This window comes from Haemaphysalis longicornis, unplaced genomic scaffold (assembly GCF_048455015.1).
Source record: "Haemaphysalis longicornis isolate Haplotype H1 unplaced genomic scaffold, Haemaphysalis longicornis Haplotype H1 scaffold_15, whole genome shotgun sequence".
Lineage (NCBI taxonomy): Eukaryota > Metazoa > Arthropoda > Arachnida > Ixodida > Ixodidae > Haemaphysalis > Haemaphysalis longicornis.
In genome coordinates this window covers 8,806,807-8,823,479 of record NW_027526257.1, presented here as the reverse complement: position 1 = coordinate 8,823,479, position 16,673 = coordinate 8,806,807, and the positions used below count along the sequence as shown (strand labels likewise).

Sequence of the window (16,673 nt, the reverse complement as noted above, 5' to 3'; positions counted from 1 at the left end):
AAGCATCGCGACACAAACGTTAGGTCAAAGCAACTGCCGTAGTTCGTACCGCGTAAAAAAGTAGGACTTTCATTGTTCAGTAACCACCGGCCATGGTATCAGGCAAATTACGCCAGGCTCCGGCCTTTGCTGCTAATGCCCGAGCCTCCCCAAAGCAAGTGGTGGTAATTAAAAACCCCCGTAATGACCCATGGACAAGTCATTGTGCTTAGTATCCCCTCCAGCATGTTGCATCAAAACAAGATGTTGAGCGTACGTACGCACCCACAAGTGTGAAGGTGAGCTTGCGTTTCCTGATAGTCAGGCAGACGTACTCGTTACCCCTGTGAGGCTGCACAGCATGTTGCACGTAGGTGAGCTCATGTCTGACGAAAACCGCGACTGTTCTGGGCTCCCCGCCTTTGGCTGATTTAAAAAGTTCATAGCCAGATAGCCTAATAGGTTTACACAGTTTCGGCTGACAGATGACGAGGATGTGGATCAACTTCGTAAACACAAATTGCCTGAGATCAGAGATGCGTGGCCGCAAACCTCTGCCATTCAACTGAAAATTGGAAGGGTCCTTGACATACGCAATCATTGACGGGCGCACATTGGCCATTGCACTTGCTCACCCGAGGCTTGCAAGTACTGGCTCCAGGGCCTGCAGTACTTGTAGCGCACTGAACGCAGATGGAGTGTTTATGTTAGTGAGCAAAGTGCGGATGGCATTCATGGGGTACCTCAAGACAACTTGGACTTGCAGATTTGGGCAATGTGGGTGTCATACTTAAAGTGGAGAGTTGGGCGAGTTGGTCACTGACTAATCAAATCATACATGTAGTAAATTTCAACACTGAGACGTTAACTTTAAATTTTGCTTTAACACACCGGTTTGGTCGTTACATTCTTCGTACTGCGCTATATACCGCAAAAAGCATGAGCTCAATGGGTGTCATACCATCTCCCCTAGATAAGGTAGATTACGTTCACTGCCACTCATGCTACACAGCATTTGCCTTACGCTCTCCGAATTGTAATGGGAAAGAAGTTCAATGAGAAAAAATTGAAAAAAAAGCACATTCTGATGAGGCTTTTCTAATGTTGACTTCAAATACATGACAGCCCGTATCCGGCAGCAGCCATTTTATTTGATATACGCAATGGTGGCCGAAGAATTTATTGTTCTTCCTAAACTGGCTTGTCAACATACTGCTGGCAATAAACGAAATTAAGTCAATATTGAAAGCCCTTTTAAAATGAAGAATGACTGCTATGCGCCCGTAGATTTCAGGGCTAGATATAGCCATTAAATATGCACGTAGTATATGCGAAAACACGTTATTTTCCATAACAAGGTCATGACATTCTTAAATACCATGCTTCACATTTGGCTGACGCTACTGCCACAGCGTCCAATTTCTTGGTATTCGTATCCCCGACAATAAAGCAATGACTTAGGTCATTGCCATTGTCAATGTCCTAGGTCATACCCCACACAAGCGCAAGCATTAGTATACTAATGATATTTTCTATGTGACATATAAGAACTCTGCTACACAGGTTGCATTTCTGTTGAGAAAAAAATACATATTTTGTCTGGACGTGATGACTTTTTTATGTCTATATTGAGCAAACGTCTAAGAATGCCATTTTTGCTTACATTTATTTCGGGCATCGGGTCACGGAGCCTGTAATACTGCAAGTGTGCGTGCGATGCGTTCATAGTAAAACCGGTGAATTCATTGGCAATGGTAAAGGGATCGTCAATGCTTATGCCCGATGTTCTGATCTCTGTGATGCCACTTTTATCGGTAGATAAATATTGCCAAAATTTCTTTGGTTGTTCCGACATGGAAGAAGTCAATGTGCCACAAAAGAACTGGTCTCTTGCAGAACGGACTTTACCTTTAAAATTGCCTACTAGACTTTGAAGTCTAGTATAATTGTATTGTATAAAGAGCCTAGATAACCTACATCTTTTTTGGTAGATTCTGTCCTCTATGTCTATGATTGTGCGGTGGTCGTGAGTGCGACTGCTCGTAGTACTCTTGATATTCCTTGTGCGTGACCAGCCTGCTTCATATTGTTCTCAAATATTTTTGCCGGCGTCAAAAAGTATGTTCTGTAAGTCAGCCATATTTAAACAGTGCATGCCCTACTTTCCAAAAAGAATGAAGTAGATTTGCAACAGGTCGTAACGAAATAAACTGAGAAATAAAGATCGGACATACCGTAAAATAAATAAACCTTAATTTTTTTAACAAGATCTTTAAAGATTTTAAAATTTTGAAATTTTAACAAGAATTTCAACCTCTGTCGACTTGTCAAAGTAAGGCCTAAAGTTAGTTTCAATACCTTATTACGAAACCTCTATCGATAGATTAAGGTGCAAAGATCCCAAATTCACCTTTTTTGGAAATCGAAGTTGTCTAATAAAAGAGAAATGCCTTAAACTTTAAAAACAGGTGCTGATGTTCCGCATGCTTACGAGTACTATGGTGTTTGACATCACAATATTTGTGCACGGTGAGAGCTCATTGGAGAAGAATCTATAAATGGATTTCCTTAAATAAACAGTTCCGGAGTGGTTGAGTCATAAAATAAATGTAAGCCAAAGCTTTCCGTGAGCTTATGTGATTTCTAAAATGCAGACAACCGATGTTATACCCTGCGACACAAGCTGCTTCCGTAACACTCGTCAGCTATCATGTTTCGGTTTTGCTTTAAGAAACATTGGTGCGCAATTACTGGGGTAAATAACCTATCATGGTGAATGCTGGAGGTTCAGCAAGCAAAATTTCTCGCAGGAAGCTGCAAAGGGACAAGGTGCACCACAGGTGTTTAATTAAGCGACACCGCCCGCCTAGCCTCCCAACCTGCCTGAGCTTCTGATCCGTTATCCGCGAGCGAATGGGGCTATAGGTAAGCCGTGCCCGTGCCATATTGAAACCTTACGCCCGGGAAAGGTTGGGGTACTTTCTGCAAAGTTTGTCCGACCGATCCGAAAGTGTGCTGTCACGTTTGCTGCTAGCCGCGATTGACAAATAATCCGTAAATCTTGTGCACATATCTCTGCCCTTGTTACAGTGAACTAGGAGAGTTCACTACACCCTCTTAAATGTGGGCCGGGTGGAGCTTCGGCCACCAAGACACCTCGAAAAGGCTGCAAGAAGCGAGTGTGTATTTAACGGCATGTTGGCGCACCACGTGAGAGGGGAGAATATGAGATGGACGTGATCGGCAGACCAGGTGAGACGAAGACTCCCACTTTGGCTACACCTTGCCGGACAGCCGCTCTTGCGCGATATTTGAAACCGAGCTTTTCGCTGCTTCCTTCAATGCAGGCGTAAGTCTCGGCGTCCCGTGTAGGCGCGCACAACTACTGCTGGAGCGGTGAAAAGCATTTCTTGTTCGGTTGGTTACAAATAAAAAATGTAAAAGCCAGCACCATCTGTCAAAGAAACATCGGTGGTCGGCCATGGCTTGGGGATGTGCTGTTGACAGACCGCACCAGTTCCACACTCCTGAGATGCCTGGGTCATGAAAAATGACGCAGGCAGTTCTGCGTCATAAAAAATGACGCAGACAAAACGGAAGCTGGTGAGTGAAATTCTATCTTTCTTTAGGAATTTCTCAGAAAATATTGCATCGTTGCTTATCGAGCAAAAGCTGAGTGCTCCGAAACGAATGAACTTTCACTTAAAACAAAATTTCATTAATCTTTTAGTGCCCACTTAAAATACTACGCAGTGGGTAAGGCTACCAAAGGATAAAAAGTATTGAATGAACAGAATGAACAGTAAAATTAGGTAAACAGTAGCGGCGTATTGTGCAAGTGATCAAAAAATTAGAGTTTGATAAAAAAAGAGTCCAAACTGTCATTAATAAAAAGGCCCCAACAGAACATAACGAGGTTAGTATTGAGCAAACTGGTTAATCAATTGTACAACATTGTTTTCTGAAGACTACATTCTTGACACTACACATTTGTTTATGTGGAAGAAGTCCTGCATGTGTTCACTGTACTGTAGGGGCCATGCGTGTGGCCTTATTGTGCACAATTATGCTTGTTTAGTACCACCCTATTTTATGACTAACTTAGTTACAAAAAAAGCTACTTACAATGAAACCTAATAAATGTCGTAATTCCCACGCTAATTTTTAAATGAATTTTATATGCCATCATAGTAAAAAAACATTACCCTTTTCGTTTTATATAAAAAGCAGCGTTTTTGTTGCACACTGACCTACAAATAAATTTTTAAACTGTGAATACCGAAACGAGCATTTTAAGGTTTATTTTTAAGCTGTTTTGAAACTTCTATTACAGACGTTTTTTAAATCCAGATATACAACTTTTCTGCACCATCTCTAGAAGCAATCCCATGCCACCTTCCTAATTATGCAAGAGAATGGGACGCAACAATTAGTAGCGATGGTGTTTGTTCTGGACGGCTTGGAGGTTGTTGATATGTGTAGTTTTTGTGAAATAAACTCGCCTCTTGCCTGCAGAAAGAGGGCTGAATGCCCCCAGAAGGAGTGGTGTGGACAGGCTTCCTGCTGTTTCATGTCAGTGCCAAGTAAATTACGGCGACAGTAAGCGCGGAGGCACACAGTTTTGTCGATGTCAGTGTTTTGATAGTGCGCGTTGTGATTGAGCCACACGAGATTCGTTGGAGGATCTATTCCGACTATTGCGCGCTGTGCTTCTTTGTACAAAGGTATCGTTTCCGTGAAAGAAACTTTACATCTTATCTTCACTGCTGTACCCTTAAAAACACCTTAGGTTAATCTTAAAATATTCTTCAGGCAATCAACGGCCCATACAGGAGCAGTAGATCCTCTCACTGGTCTGAACACATTTAAAACAAGTATATACAAGTAAATGAAAACATATCTTACGCTCAGATGTTCCCTAAATATATGTTGTGGAGATTTGTCGCACCAGTAGAGAGTTAGGGTAATAATGTGTGATAGTATAGTTCACCCGGCCCTCCCAAAAAAAAGACGCGGTGTCGATTGATATTTCTCAGTTTTTGTTGTGTAGATCACTGGTGACATGCGGTCGTCCCAAAAAGCGGCAGCTACTGCGCACAATTTTAAGCTCGTTCCACATAAAAACTTCAACATTGCAGTACTACTTGTATAGTTAATTCTAGTGCAAGCTTCAAAAGTCTGGTTAGATTTTTTAGTTCTTGTTGTCAAAAGTGACATACGAATGATACTTATTTCCTGGATTGCTGCTGCTCCAATGTAATTTAAATCAACTTGAAAATTGCTTTGAATATTTTCAATACCAGTAGTTTTATACGTGTTACGAGATACGTCACGCATTTTGCACAGCTCGAACTAATCTAAGTAACATTGGTGAGTCGAGGAAAATTATACTGCACAACAATAAAATCTCCAAAGAGCGACAAGTGACCACTAGAGCTATATGTCCAGTGTTCGTGAATTTATTTCAGTTATTTAGGGTGACAATCGTCGTAAAAACGTTTATGCCACTTTGGGAAGAAAACAGTCCATTGGATCATAACTAGCCCTCTATTTCTAAGTGTGAGCCTCCATTTTTATCTCAAATCTTTTGTTGTTATCAATCTAGTCAAACAGCAACGTCTCGCTGGTGAATCTTTGTTTGTTTTGATTGGCATGTACACTGGTTCACACGTGGTTATTTATTCATATTGCTTTCCTTTAAAATTAGAAACATCAGAGTTTAGTGATCAGGGTGGCGATAAAAGGTTGATAGCTTTTCAGTAACGGAGCCGACAACAGCTCAAAAATCTGTGCCATTAGGTTTGAACGCGAACTGCAACTCTCAACGAACCATACCGAAATACATCCATAGTAGAAGACGTACGGTTCGTGTAAGGTAACAATTTAAAGGAATCGGTTGAACCTATTTGTTGCTGCATTCTCGTTTCCCGTATTTATATGGAATTACTTTCTATTTCGTATTGTTCGCTTTATCCACGGAAACGACGGTAGTGTTATGGCCGGGTTGCGGAGCCGGCGCACCCAAGCATGCACCTCGTCGCTAATTGCCCTTATCGTCCGTATCACCTCGTGCCACGTGTCAATCCCCATTGAATGCAGCGGTTCATTATCCCTGCGTCAACCGCGCCCTTCAACTCTGAGACTTCAGCGGAAACGAGGGAGCCATCCCCGCACACGCGATTCTGAGGAATGGAGACAGCATATACGACTTCGGAGGCGGGGGCCATAGAATCGGTAATCGGCGATCATCGTCAGTCAAGGACCGGGCACGCCTTGTACATTGAACAACGGTCTCCATGTACCAGCGGCGGAATCGCATCATCTCCGTCGTAATTACGTGGGCATGCAACCGGAACGGCTCCGAGCGATGGCGGAGCCTGTGTGCGGGATATAGGGGGTTTATGATTGGACCAGAAATATGGGAGTTAATTTCTCTAGGAGAACTCCAGCGACTTTGGCTTGAACAAAAAGACGGTGTTGCGAACCGCCGAGAGATTGCTTTTGGGGTTGCTGTTGCTGTTGCTGGTTGTGCGATCAGGTCGACCCAGCACGTAAACTTGTACTCATCACGTAAATACGTGTATAAAGTTATTTCTCCTTCATCAGGAATCGTCGGTCTCTTGATCAACGTCTCCGATCTCCGGTCACGCTATATAGATTCATTTTCCCGAACAGCGAAACCATAACAACTGGCTGGCAGCTGAGGCATAAAACCACGCAACCGAACAAGATGACTCCGACTACGTTTATGTGCGCCTGACTTCCTCCCTTTGAAATTGTGCTCAGCTTTTTTTTTTTAGAGAAAGGTTTTTGTGTCACCAAGGTACCAGTCGCGTGTGTCCCTTAGACGTGTCTAAGTTGGTGTGTTTTGTTCATTGACGAACGTTTTGCTTCACGATAGAAAGTCCACGAAGGTAGCCTAGTGTCTGCGCCCAGTACTCATTGGTCCCAATCCGATGAGCAAAGCCGATTTGCTTTTGAAGTGCAACCCGAAATTTGCCAGTCTTGTGTGTCTCCTAGAAGCGTCAGAGCTGGTGTATGTTGTTCGTTCAGAAATGTTCTGGTGTGACGAACATATCCGTCCTGTGTGTCTCTTAGGAGTTTCTGAACTGGTGTGTTTTGTTTGTTGAAAAAACGTTTTGGTTCAGATAGAAAGGACCAAGAAATAGCCTAGTGTTTGAGCCCAGTAGTCAAGGATCCTAATTCGTTTGTCAGAAACGACTTGCTTTTGATGTGCAATGTATTGAATGTGTCATAGGGATAAACTCTCAGGCCGCAATCGTATCGAAGCGGTTCGCGCCCTGAACACAGATGATAGCGAGCTAACTGAGTGCTGGGAAGAAGTCAAGGAAAGCAAGCGCGCAGCAGATCTAGAGCAAAAGTGTCTCGAAGCGGCAGAGCTAGCTGAGCAAAGGAGGCGAGGCGACGAAAAGAAACGTCGAGGTTTTTAGCTAGCAATGGAACGGCTGAAACATGAACGGATAAATCTACCAGGCCAGAAGGGTCTTTCGACCACGCCAACCAACAAAGGTCATAATGCTCCGTAACTACATCAAAACTGCGTTCGTAAATGTACGGGCGGAATTTGTTGATGGCCCATATGATACCCAAGCACTCTTTTTTGTTTACCGAATGATTAGATTCTGTTTTCGTAAGAGTTCGGCTTGCATATGCAACAACGTATTCATCGATTCCCGGTTTAAGCGGTGCGAGAACACCACCCAGGTCGATACCGCTGGCGTCGATGTGGCGTTCGGTAGGTGCTGAGGGGTGGAAGTGTCGAAGTATAGGTTGCGTTGTAAGCAGTTCGCCGGCTGGGGACCAAGCAATGATGTTTGTGCCACTCCCGAGGAGGCGCGTCAAGGGGGAAGGGAGAAATAAAGGTAAAGGAAAGGCAGGAATGTCAACCAGGCGGTGGCCTAGTTTGATATCCTACACGTGGGGAAGGGGGAAAATTACGAAAAAGATGAAAACAGTAAAAGTAGAACAAGGTAAAGACAGAGCCTAAACAGGTGTGGCCAACCTTATGACACTATTGGCGATAGAGTCCGGTGACTTATTAAGAGTAGTCCTTTGTGGTACAATCTGCTGTTCAAGTTCGTTGTTTTTAAGAAGTACAGGAGCGCTTTTGTGGCATTGTGCGTAAAAACGGCGAAGGCCCGAGACCTTGGATTTTCTCCTCAGAGAACGGCCGCCGAGAATGGCGCTTTCGTAGAGTTAGGAAAGTTGCCTTCCTGCCGATGAAAAACGTTGACATTCGTTTAGAAGTATGTCGAGACTTCACACGGCTCACTGTCTGCCACTCCAATCAAATGGAATAATCATTTGTGAAGGCGACTCCAAGCCAGAGCCGGCTAAGAACGGTTGCATCAGTCCGTGGGAAGGCGAATGGAAGATGACGCTGAAGATGCGGGTCCCAGGCATGAATACGAGAGCTCGTGAACTTTTTGGTAGTTGATTGGGCTACCGTCATCTCCCGGGCAAGTTTGGGGAGAGTTCTAGTGGAGTCCATCTTGGATAATGAAATAAATATGGTCTCTGATATTTTCGTGTGCCAAGGGGGCGGCACCATCTGCACTTTAATGCCGACAATGCCGCTGTGACTGGGAAGCTACTGGAAGGCAATGTCATGACCCGCTTGAGCAGCATCGTCATAAGTATCCCTACCTCGGCCAGCGCTGTTCATGGTGTCCACGACACAAGGCTGACTGGAGCGATTGGAGCGCAGGCTTGGAGTTACAGAAGATCGCCCATCTTCGCCTTGAGGCTTGGCGGTAAGTTCGGAAGCTGTGGAAGTGGTGGGTTGTGCTATTATAAATTCCGGGGTCAGCGACAATCGTGGTATAACCATGGCGCCAGCAGAATCCGAGGTTGTCACCGAGCTATCCGTGTTTATATGGGTGCGGTTACTGTATCGCTCGTGTAGATAGATGAGAGTTAGCAGCTCTAGGGCTAGCGTCGGACAATCTCGCTTCTGGGCTTACTGTGGAATAGCAAAGCATGCTCGTGGCTGCAGCATACACCAAAGTGGGAGCAACGTCCTTGTTTGCAGGCGAATAGTCGGATGGCATGCTAGTGATGTGAACAGCTACAGTCTTTGCGAAACCTGCGGGGAGGCGTTCCGATGGCATATTCGCAAGATGATGGTCAGGCAGTCTGGTTGAGGGCCTCAGATGTGCTCTGACCCCCGTATTCTTAATCGCGCCTCCACTCCGCACTTCTACGCAACTTGAGCAAGTGGCGATCTGACGGGATCCTCCACTCGAGTGGCCAACGCGTTTCCCAAACGGCCCTCCGGGATCCCTCAGCGTAGTCGCTCCTCGAGAAATCCTCCTCGCCGCATGATAGACATGACAGTCACCTGGGGTAGAGGCTACGTGTTTACGTTCAGTCTAAAACAAACGCTAAGCTTAAAATTAACGCGTAGTTGTTTGCTGTGCAATAAAACAAGGTGTAAATAAGTGAGGTGTTCTTTGTCTATGACATTTTGCTTTAGCGTAGCATAAATTATGCTGCTGAACGGCCGAAACCATTCTCCCGTCTGGCAACAACCTGCCGCCTCCGCTCGTTATCGTCTCGTACATCGCCCGCGGCCCGCGTGCGCGGGAGGCTCGTTTGCCGGGGTCATTTCACGTGCGCGCCTCGTTCTTCGTTCACCATGAGTGAGCCGCGGTTTATGTACACGAGGGAGGAGCGCCAGCACCTGGCGTACTTGGTCTCAAAGTGTCCTGTGCTCGAAAATCGGCAAACGGACAATGCGTCGGTAAGAGCAAAAAATAAGGCATGGGAGCGCCTTTGGCTGGAATACTGCAGCGACGCAAGTATGCGCCCGAGGACCGAAAAACAGCTGAGAAAGCTGTGGGAGAATGAAAAAGCAAAGTGGAAGAAGAAGGACTCCGAAGATAAGCGGGAGGAGCACCGCACGGGTGAGTGACCTGTTCGATACAATTGATACAACTCAGTGTTCGCTCACCAACCTGACCCAAATGTTGTTGCCGGTAAGTTGCCGTTCGCGGTAACTCTCGCGCTGCGCAGTCTACTCCCGCAAACACGGTAAACGGTAACGTAAACACGGTAACGATTTGCTAAACCTGCCTATTATGCAACAGCAATCAATAGGGAAGGGATCGTTATGTGTAGGTACTTCAGAATATTTGGTTGTGGGATCACACTTAGGAAGGAGCACCCTCTCTTCCTGCGAGAGCTTGTTTACTGTGTTATGTTACTGAAATGTTCCACTACAGTATGATCTTATTCCCGTTGTGTTATGTTGCATCCGCGTGTTGTGTGTCCACATGCGACAGTGCTTTGTTAATTTACAGGAGGTGGGCCACGCCAGGAACAGACCGCCAGTCCGACGTTGGAATTGGTGGGGGCAGCCGCCTCACACATGAGCACCGAACTAGAGAACCAGTTCGACAGCATTGGGACGTATGCTGGTGAAGCAGTGATGGATCTGCCAGAGATGACTTCGGTGGCTGGCATCCTCGAGCCAATGGTGACAGGGCACCCCACAAATTTTGATGAAGATTCTGGTGAGTTAGCTCTCACATTTACCTGCACATGGAGATGGTAGCTTCACAAGTGTTACCTGCATTCTATAACAGGTTTGCTGTCTGTGTTATTTCATGTTTCAACATCTCTACAGTACTCCCAGGTTGGAGCTTGGGTATTTTAAGTCATTCTGAGATCTCTTTGTGTATGTGTTTCACAGATTGCTGTGGTTTTGTATGCCTGCAAACAAAGTGGAGTTTGACAATGAATGTTGTTAGCGCCACCTTCCATGGAATTCGCGTAGATTGCGTTCACTTCCAGAAATGTTCCTTAAGGTCACGTACTATAAATAATTGGCTGGCAATTACGTAACTCCATCTTAATGGGCATTTGTCGTGTCGACACTTGGGGCAACTCGCCACGTAAAGCTCGGTTAAAAAAAGAAACAATGCGTGCGGTGAAGAGGGCATGCAAAGCCCAGATGCCCAGCTGTGGCGCAGTCGTGCGTACCATGAATTACAGAACACAACTTTTCTCGCACCTCTAGGAGGTGCTGGGAGCCCGTCTGCGAGTAGCTCATTTTCTGTAGCAGGTCATTGTGAACACAGGAGGATAGGGTCTCACCGTACAGCAGTAAACATTGCTTTCACTGAACCCTACCGAAACTTTTTCCACCACGCCAAACCCGAACTGGAACTAAACCAAAGAAGAGCGTAAGTTACTGGTTAACGACAAAGGAGTACTCTAAATCAAGCACTATAAAAAATTGACTGGCGGTTACGATACTCCCTAGTGCGATATTTGGGCGCAGCAGCAGTGTGCTGAGGCAGCACTCACTTGTGGGTTTTCTAGAGAGCAGCAATGACCCTATCCTCCCCCACCGCACACTTTCCGAGAGTGCTGGTTCGCGCCACCACGGCAAACCGCCCTCCCCTCCCAGTTTCGCAAAACTGTCCTCCACTTTCTTTGATCGTTCGCTCTGTCACGACAACGGTGACGCAGCTCAGCCCATGAACGGGCAACAAAGGGCTCCACCCTAAAAAAATCAGAATGGTAGAACAAATAAAAGAGCAATTCACAAATATCACTCAGTATTGCTAGTTATTAATTCCATATTCCATCACTGAATACGTGTTCACCAATTTTATACATGCTGTTCCCTCACTGCTACTTTATTCGCCTTTGTTCCATGTGGTGTCTCCTTGCCTAATTGTGGAGATTGGAATCCGCCATCGCCCCTGAGGCCCGTGTCCCCTTCAGCCCAGCAGACCACACCCAGGTCGTCCTTCACCGCTGCACCACAACCGCACCACATCCACCCAAACGCTGCGGTGCGCAGGCCAGGGAGCAATGCCCCTGCTGCACTGGCGAGGCCTGCCTCTGTGCCCATGAGGCAGCTTGCCACTGGGGTGCACAGGCCTGTGAACCCAGGCAGCTCACCCGTTACTGTGAGGCGGCCGTCGGCAGCCCCGCCTACCAGTAGCTCTCAGGGTGCTGCAGTGCCTCCTATTAACAGTCCAGCTGTTCGCAGCGTCCATGTGCCAGCTGCAAGTTGCTCCGAGGGTGCCACACCACAGCGTGCCACAGGGCCTCCTGGTAATAGGCCGGCCATTCGCAGTGCCCCTGCACCAGCCGCAAGTGCAGCAGGAGCCCGGGACGAGGCCCTAGAAAGTGCTTTTGCCCCAGTTGTCCATGCGAGGGCTACCGCTGTCAACGAGGAGAGGCCGCGGAAGTACCAGGAGCACCGGCTTACGTTGAGGCTGCTGCGGGGCAAACTGGCGCAACAACGCACCAAGCAACAGCTCTTCATGCAAGAGAAGGACATTGCGCTTTGTGAACGTGAACTGATGCTCGAGGAGAGGGCAGTTGCCCTGGAACAAAAAAAAATTGATCTTGAACGAAGCAAAATTGAACTTGAATTTCTCAGGGCACAGCTTGCCCAACGTTGAGTGCAGCTTGCTTCCAAGCATAAAAGATTAGCCCCTGCACTTGTGTTGCAGGGTAAATAAACGTCTGATAATCCCAAAATTTTTCTGTTTTCACATTTATTTTGTACATGTGGGGCCAGCGAAAAATCACTCTCGCACATACACCACATTTTCAAACAGTGACTTCTCCACATAATTGTGGAGAGGGCAGCTGCGGGTTTCGAGCGCATGCAAATTGTAAATCTGTCTTGAATGCGCCCTGACAGCCGCGGCGACAGTGGGCAGTGGGCCGTAGCCTCCCGCAGCTGCTTTCGAAACGGGCAGCTAGGAGGATTTCAGTGTTTTTCACGAAGAAAAACACCTGGCAATCAGATTTGCCCGGTGACGGGAGCCAACGACCGTGTCTACAGGAGGCCGAGGTACTTGCAGGCACAACTGCCGGTTCGGTTCTGGTAATACTGGTGCAGGCACTGCAGGTGGGGTCGGCTCCTGGCGTCGGCAGGCAATATTGTGCAGAACAGCACAGGCTGTTATTATGACAGCTGAGCGTTCGGGCCGGTGCTGCAGCCGCATATCCAAACAAGGGAAGCGACGCTTCCAGATTCCAAATGCCCGCTCAACCGTGTTTCTCGTGCGAATGTGTGCTGCCTGGTACCTGCACAAAAGAAACAAGTAGTCCGAAGTAGTTGAAAAGGGCTATGCTGTGGAACTAGCACACAAATATTACTATGAGGTCGTCTACATCGATGCGGCAGTATTGCATGTCCCAGTGCATCTGACCAATACAATATGCCAGCGTTTACATGTAGCACATCAGCTGTCACTCCCAGACAGTGAAACACATGCACACTCTCCTACAAACTGCTAATATATTCCAGCCATCCTAACCTACTGCTGTCTGCCGCATTTGTGTGGTGTACTGGTCCCTTTTACACAAATGCGATTCCTAAAACAAAAAAAAAACATTCCAATGCACCCTGTTGCATTCTTAAAACATGCTCAATATTGCAGTGTATACACAGCATGTTTGCCTGGGTTGATTACAGACAGCGCTTCGAGATGTCGAGCCACTATTGGCAAGGGCACCTCGCATTATAGTCACGTAAGATTTCAAGAATTAAGTGCGTGCCCAAGGATGATGGAGACAAAAAGGGCACTCTGCTTCAATGTGATGATCACTACTCAGAAAGACATGTTATGAAGGCTCCTAATATTCTGTACAAGTGGTGCGTCATAGCAAAGTGGCATACCTGGCCTCTGGACTGCCCGGTGCCCCCGGGTCTGCGAGCGGCGTCATCAAGTATGGCAGGCATGCGTAGCCACCGTCTCCGAGCAGCAATCCAGGCACGCGTTTTGTTTCATAGAGGACCCGTGCACGGCTCTTGTCGAATATGCGACTGTCGTTGCAGGATCCTGGGTGCCTGGCGATGAGGTCGTAAAACTACAGCTGGGGTCCCGTGACGGCCTGGAATAGCAAATAAATACCAGTGTGTGGATGCGATGAGGTGACACCATAGCATGTTATTATTTCAAAGAACTCTAATTGCATTACACAAAAAAACGCATTTGGTAGGTGGTAATATTTCAGTCTAGTTTGTCTTTAGTAGCACCAAAACTATACAACATAGTAAGGGATTTACTTTACTGTTGCAATACGCCTACAATAAACTAGAAAATTTGTTCAACGTGATTCCTTCTCTAGAAACCAACTGAAATGACAGGATACTAGAATGGAAAGGTATTGTTACAATTACGAAAATGCTCGTTTAGCATGGTGCTTTATGAAGTTCAACGCTGCGATAGACAGGTGCTTGCCCGCAGATTGCTTATTGCATTCGTGGGGGGGGGGGGGCGACGTAAGGAACGAACGAAAAGAAATAAAGAAAAGGTGGTAAGGGCGGTACAGTGAGCATGCGTAGAAATGAAAAGAAGCATGCAGACTGACGCGCGCTCCCTAATAGCTGCACGGAAAAACGTCACTATTAGTGTAACTGTCGTATCGGAGCGAATATAACGTTCGGGCACCCGCAAAGGAGCGTATTAATATTGCGGAACTATCATATCGATGCTCGTAAAGGGTGGGGGGGGCACAAGAAGTGAACTTACTTGAACATTGATTGAAAAGTACCCCTTCCTGTTGCGGTAGACCTCGCCGTTGGGACCGCCGGGTGCCTTTATCCTCACGTGCGTGCAGTCAATGCACCCGGTCACGCCCGGAAACTTCGCGATCTTATAGAAATCGCAAGCGATGTCGTGGAAGCTTTCCGGGCGGTCGGGGAACGTAACTTCAGCACGGAAGAGGCACCCCGCGATCAGCTCCGACATGCGCTTCACAGCGCGGCACACCGTCGGCTGGCTGACGTTTACCAGATCGCCAGTGACGACCTGGAAGGTCCCAGCACCGCAAAAGCGTAGTGCGATCAGCAGCTGCAGCATAGGTGGGATGGGCAACCCGCGGTTTTTGTCGTTCTCCTCAACGCGCAGTCGGGCCAGCAAGTCGACGACGGTCTCCTTCGTGAATCTATATCGATATAGAAACTCGCCGTCGCTGAAATACTCCAAGGGGTTTTGCCGATCCCTGAAGCGTGGTCGCGGCACATTTTCCGCCGGGAGGTTGACTCCCTGGTTCACAACTTCTCTTACGAACAGCGCAAACTCGACGAACTCCGCAAAATCAGCGTCGTCGGCCGCCATGACGAGTGACTGGAGGGACGACTCAAGGCGGCCGGCCAGCTCCCTTGAGATTTCGAGGACTGGTGTCGGGGGAATCCCCCGCTAGGGGCGCATCTCAAGTCGAGGTGCGTCTAAGAAACGAAAAACTCGCTTGAAGGTCGCCTTCGAGTGGAAGTATTCGTCGAGTGGTGACTGAGAATACGGGGGTGAGGGTATCAGTTGTCAAGTATGTGGTAAAAGGGTAATCACGGGCCGCACCAATGGTTGCAGCTGTTGACGTGCACCGTGGTAGGCCAGGGAAAGTTCGTAGGGCCTGCGCTTGTATTCCCTGCAGTTGCAGAACATTTGTGCGACATGTACCTGAAAGTTCAGGCAGGCTGTACCTTAGGGAGCACAGGAATAGTGCATTATATAGCTGAAACTTGATTTCATGGGGATTCTTCACGTCTTGCCGCCAACGAACAGAACACTATTGGTTACTGCAGACAACGTCTTCATAAAACGTACGCGGGGGCTCTAAGAAAGGTCTCTATCGACAACCACGCCGAGAAACCAGTGACATTTCACATAAGAGACCCTTTCGCCATTAATTGACATAGGGTGTGCATACATGGGCTTCCGTAAAAACGTAGGCACTGCGCATTTGCCGGTAGACACTTCCAACCCCTTTGTGGAAAGATAGGAAATGGTCAAGTCTGCAGCCTACTGCCGGCGCGCACGCACGTGCCGTCGTGTCAGTGCATGTGCCCATATGCAAATGTCATCCGCGTAAATCGACCAATGGATCGTTCTTGAAAGCCAAGTTTATAGGCCGATTAGTGTTAGGTTAAACAACATGGCGCTCAAAACACCTCCTTGGGCTACACCTCCCTGGTTATACTGTATTGACGTAGGGCTATCTTGAGTCATTACAAAGAATGACCTCCGCAAGGTAACTCCGCACCCACGGGCAGACACGGCCGCCAAGCCCAACAGCCCGTAGTGCCTTAAGAGTGGCATCGCCCTCCACATTGTCATATGCTGCATTGACCTCCAGGAACAGCGCAGCGCATATGCGCTTGGCGCGTCTCTACTGGTGCGCAAAAGTTACCAGGTCGGAGACGCAATCGATAGACGAATGGCCACGAACTAAACCAGCCATGACTGCAAGGTAGACGTTGCAGTGATCGAGGAACCCCTTCAGAAAGCTAGGATAACTTATTTCATAAATTTTCCAATGCAGCTGGCAAGTGCTATTGGTCGGTATGCAGCAGGGTCCAGCAGTGATTTCCGAGGTTTTAGGCCGCAAGCATCACGACGCCGACGCCTATCACGTTGTCCTCTACCCGTTGATACTGCTTCGCTCAATGAGTCGGATGGAAGCTTGAACGCCCCCTCGTTCGAGGACATGCCAACGAGCAGCGCAAGCACCCCTGGAAAGCTTTCATCCTGGCATATCTTTCCATCCAAGCTACTGCTCTCGTTTCCAGGGCACTTCGGAGACAGGCTTATCACTTTCCTATCGGTGATGGCCTGCCTTTCCGTGGCAGTTACGTCCCCAGAGGCCGCAAGTGGCTACCAGTCTTACGTCCCCACTTGTGTTCCTCTTTTTGCGCTTTA

The 16,673-nt window shown here is 47.5% G+C and overlaps 1 protein-coding gene across 1 annotated transcript; it reads left to right on the top strand.

Annotated features, from left to right (window-relative positions):
- The first annotated feature begins 9,606 nt into the window (after positions 1 to 9,606).
- On the top strand, positions 9,607 to 11,956 carry LOC144165850 (uncharacterized). The gene is made up of 4 exons (XM_077695615.1): positions 9,607 to 9,905; positions 10,302 to 10,514; positions 11,692 to 11,804; positions 11,891 to 11,956. The coding sequence occupies exons 1-4, from the start codon at positions 9,638 to 9,640 to the stop codon at positions 11,954 to 11,956; spliced, it is 660 nt and encodes a 219-aa protein (XP_077551741.1). The 5' UTR covers positions 9,607 to 9,637.
- The last annotated feature ends 4,717 nt before the right edge of the window (positions 11,957 to 16,673 follow it).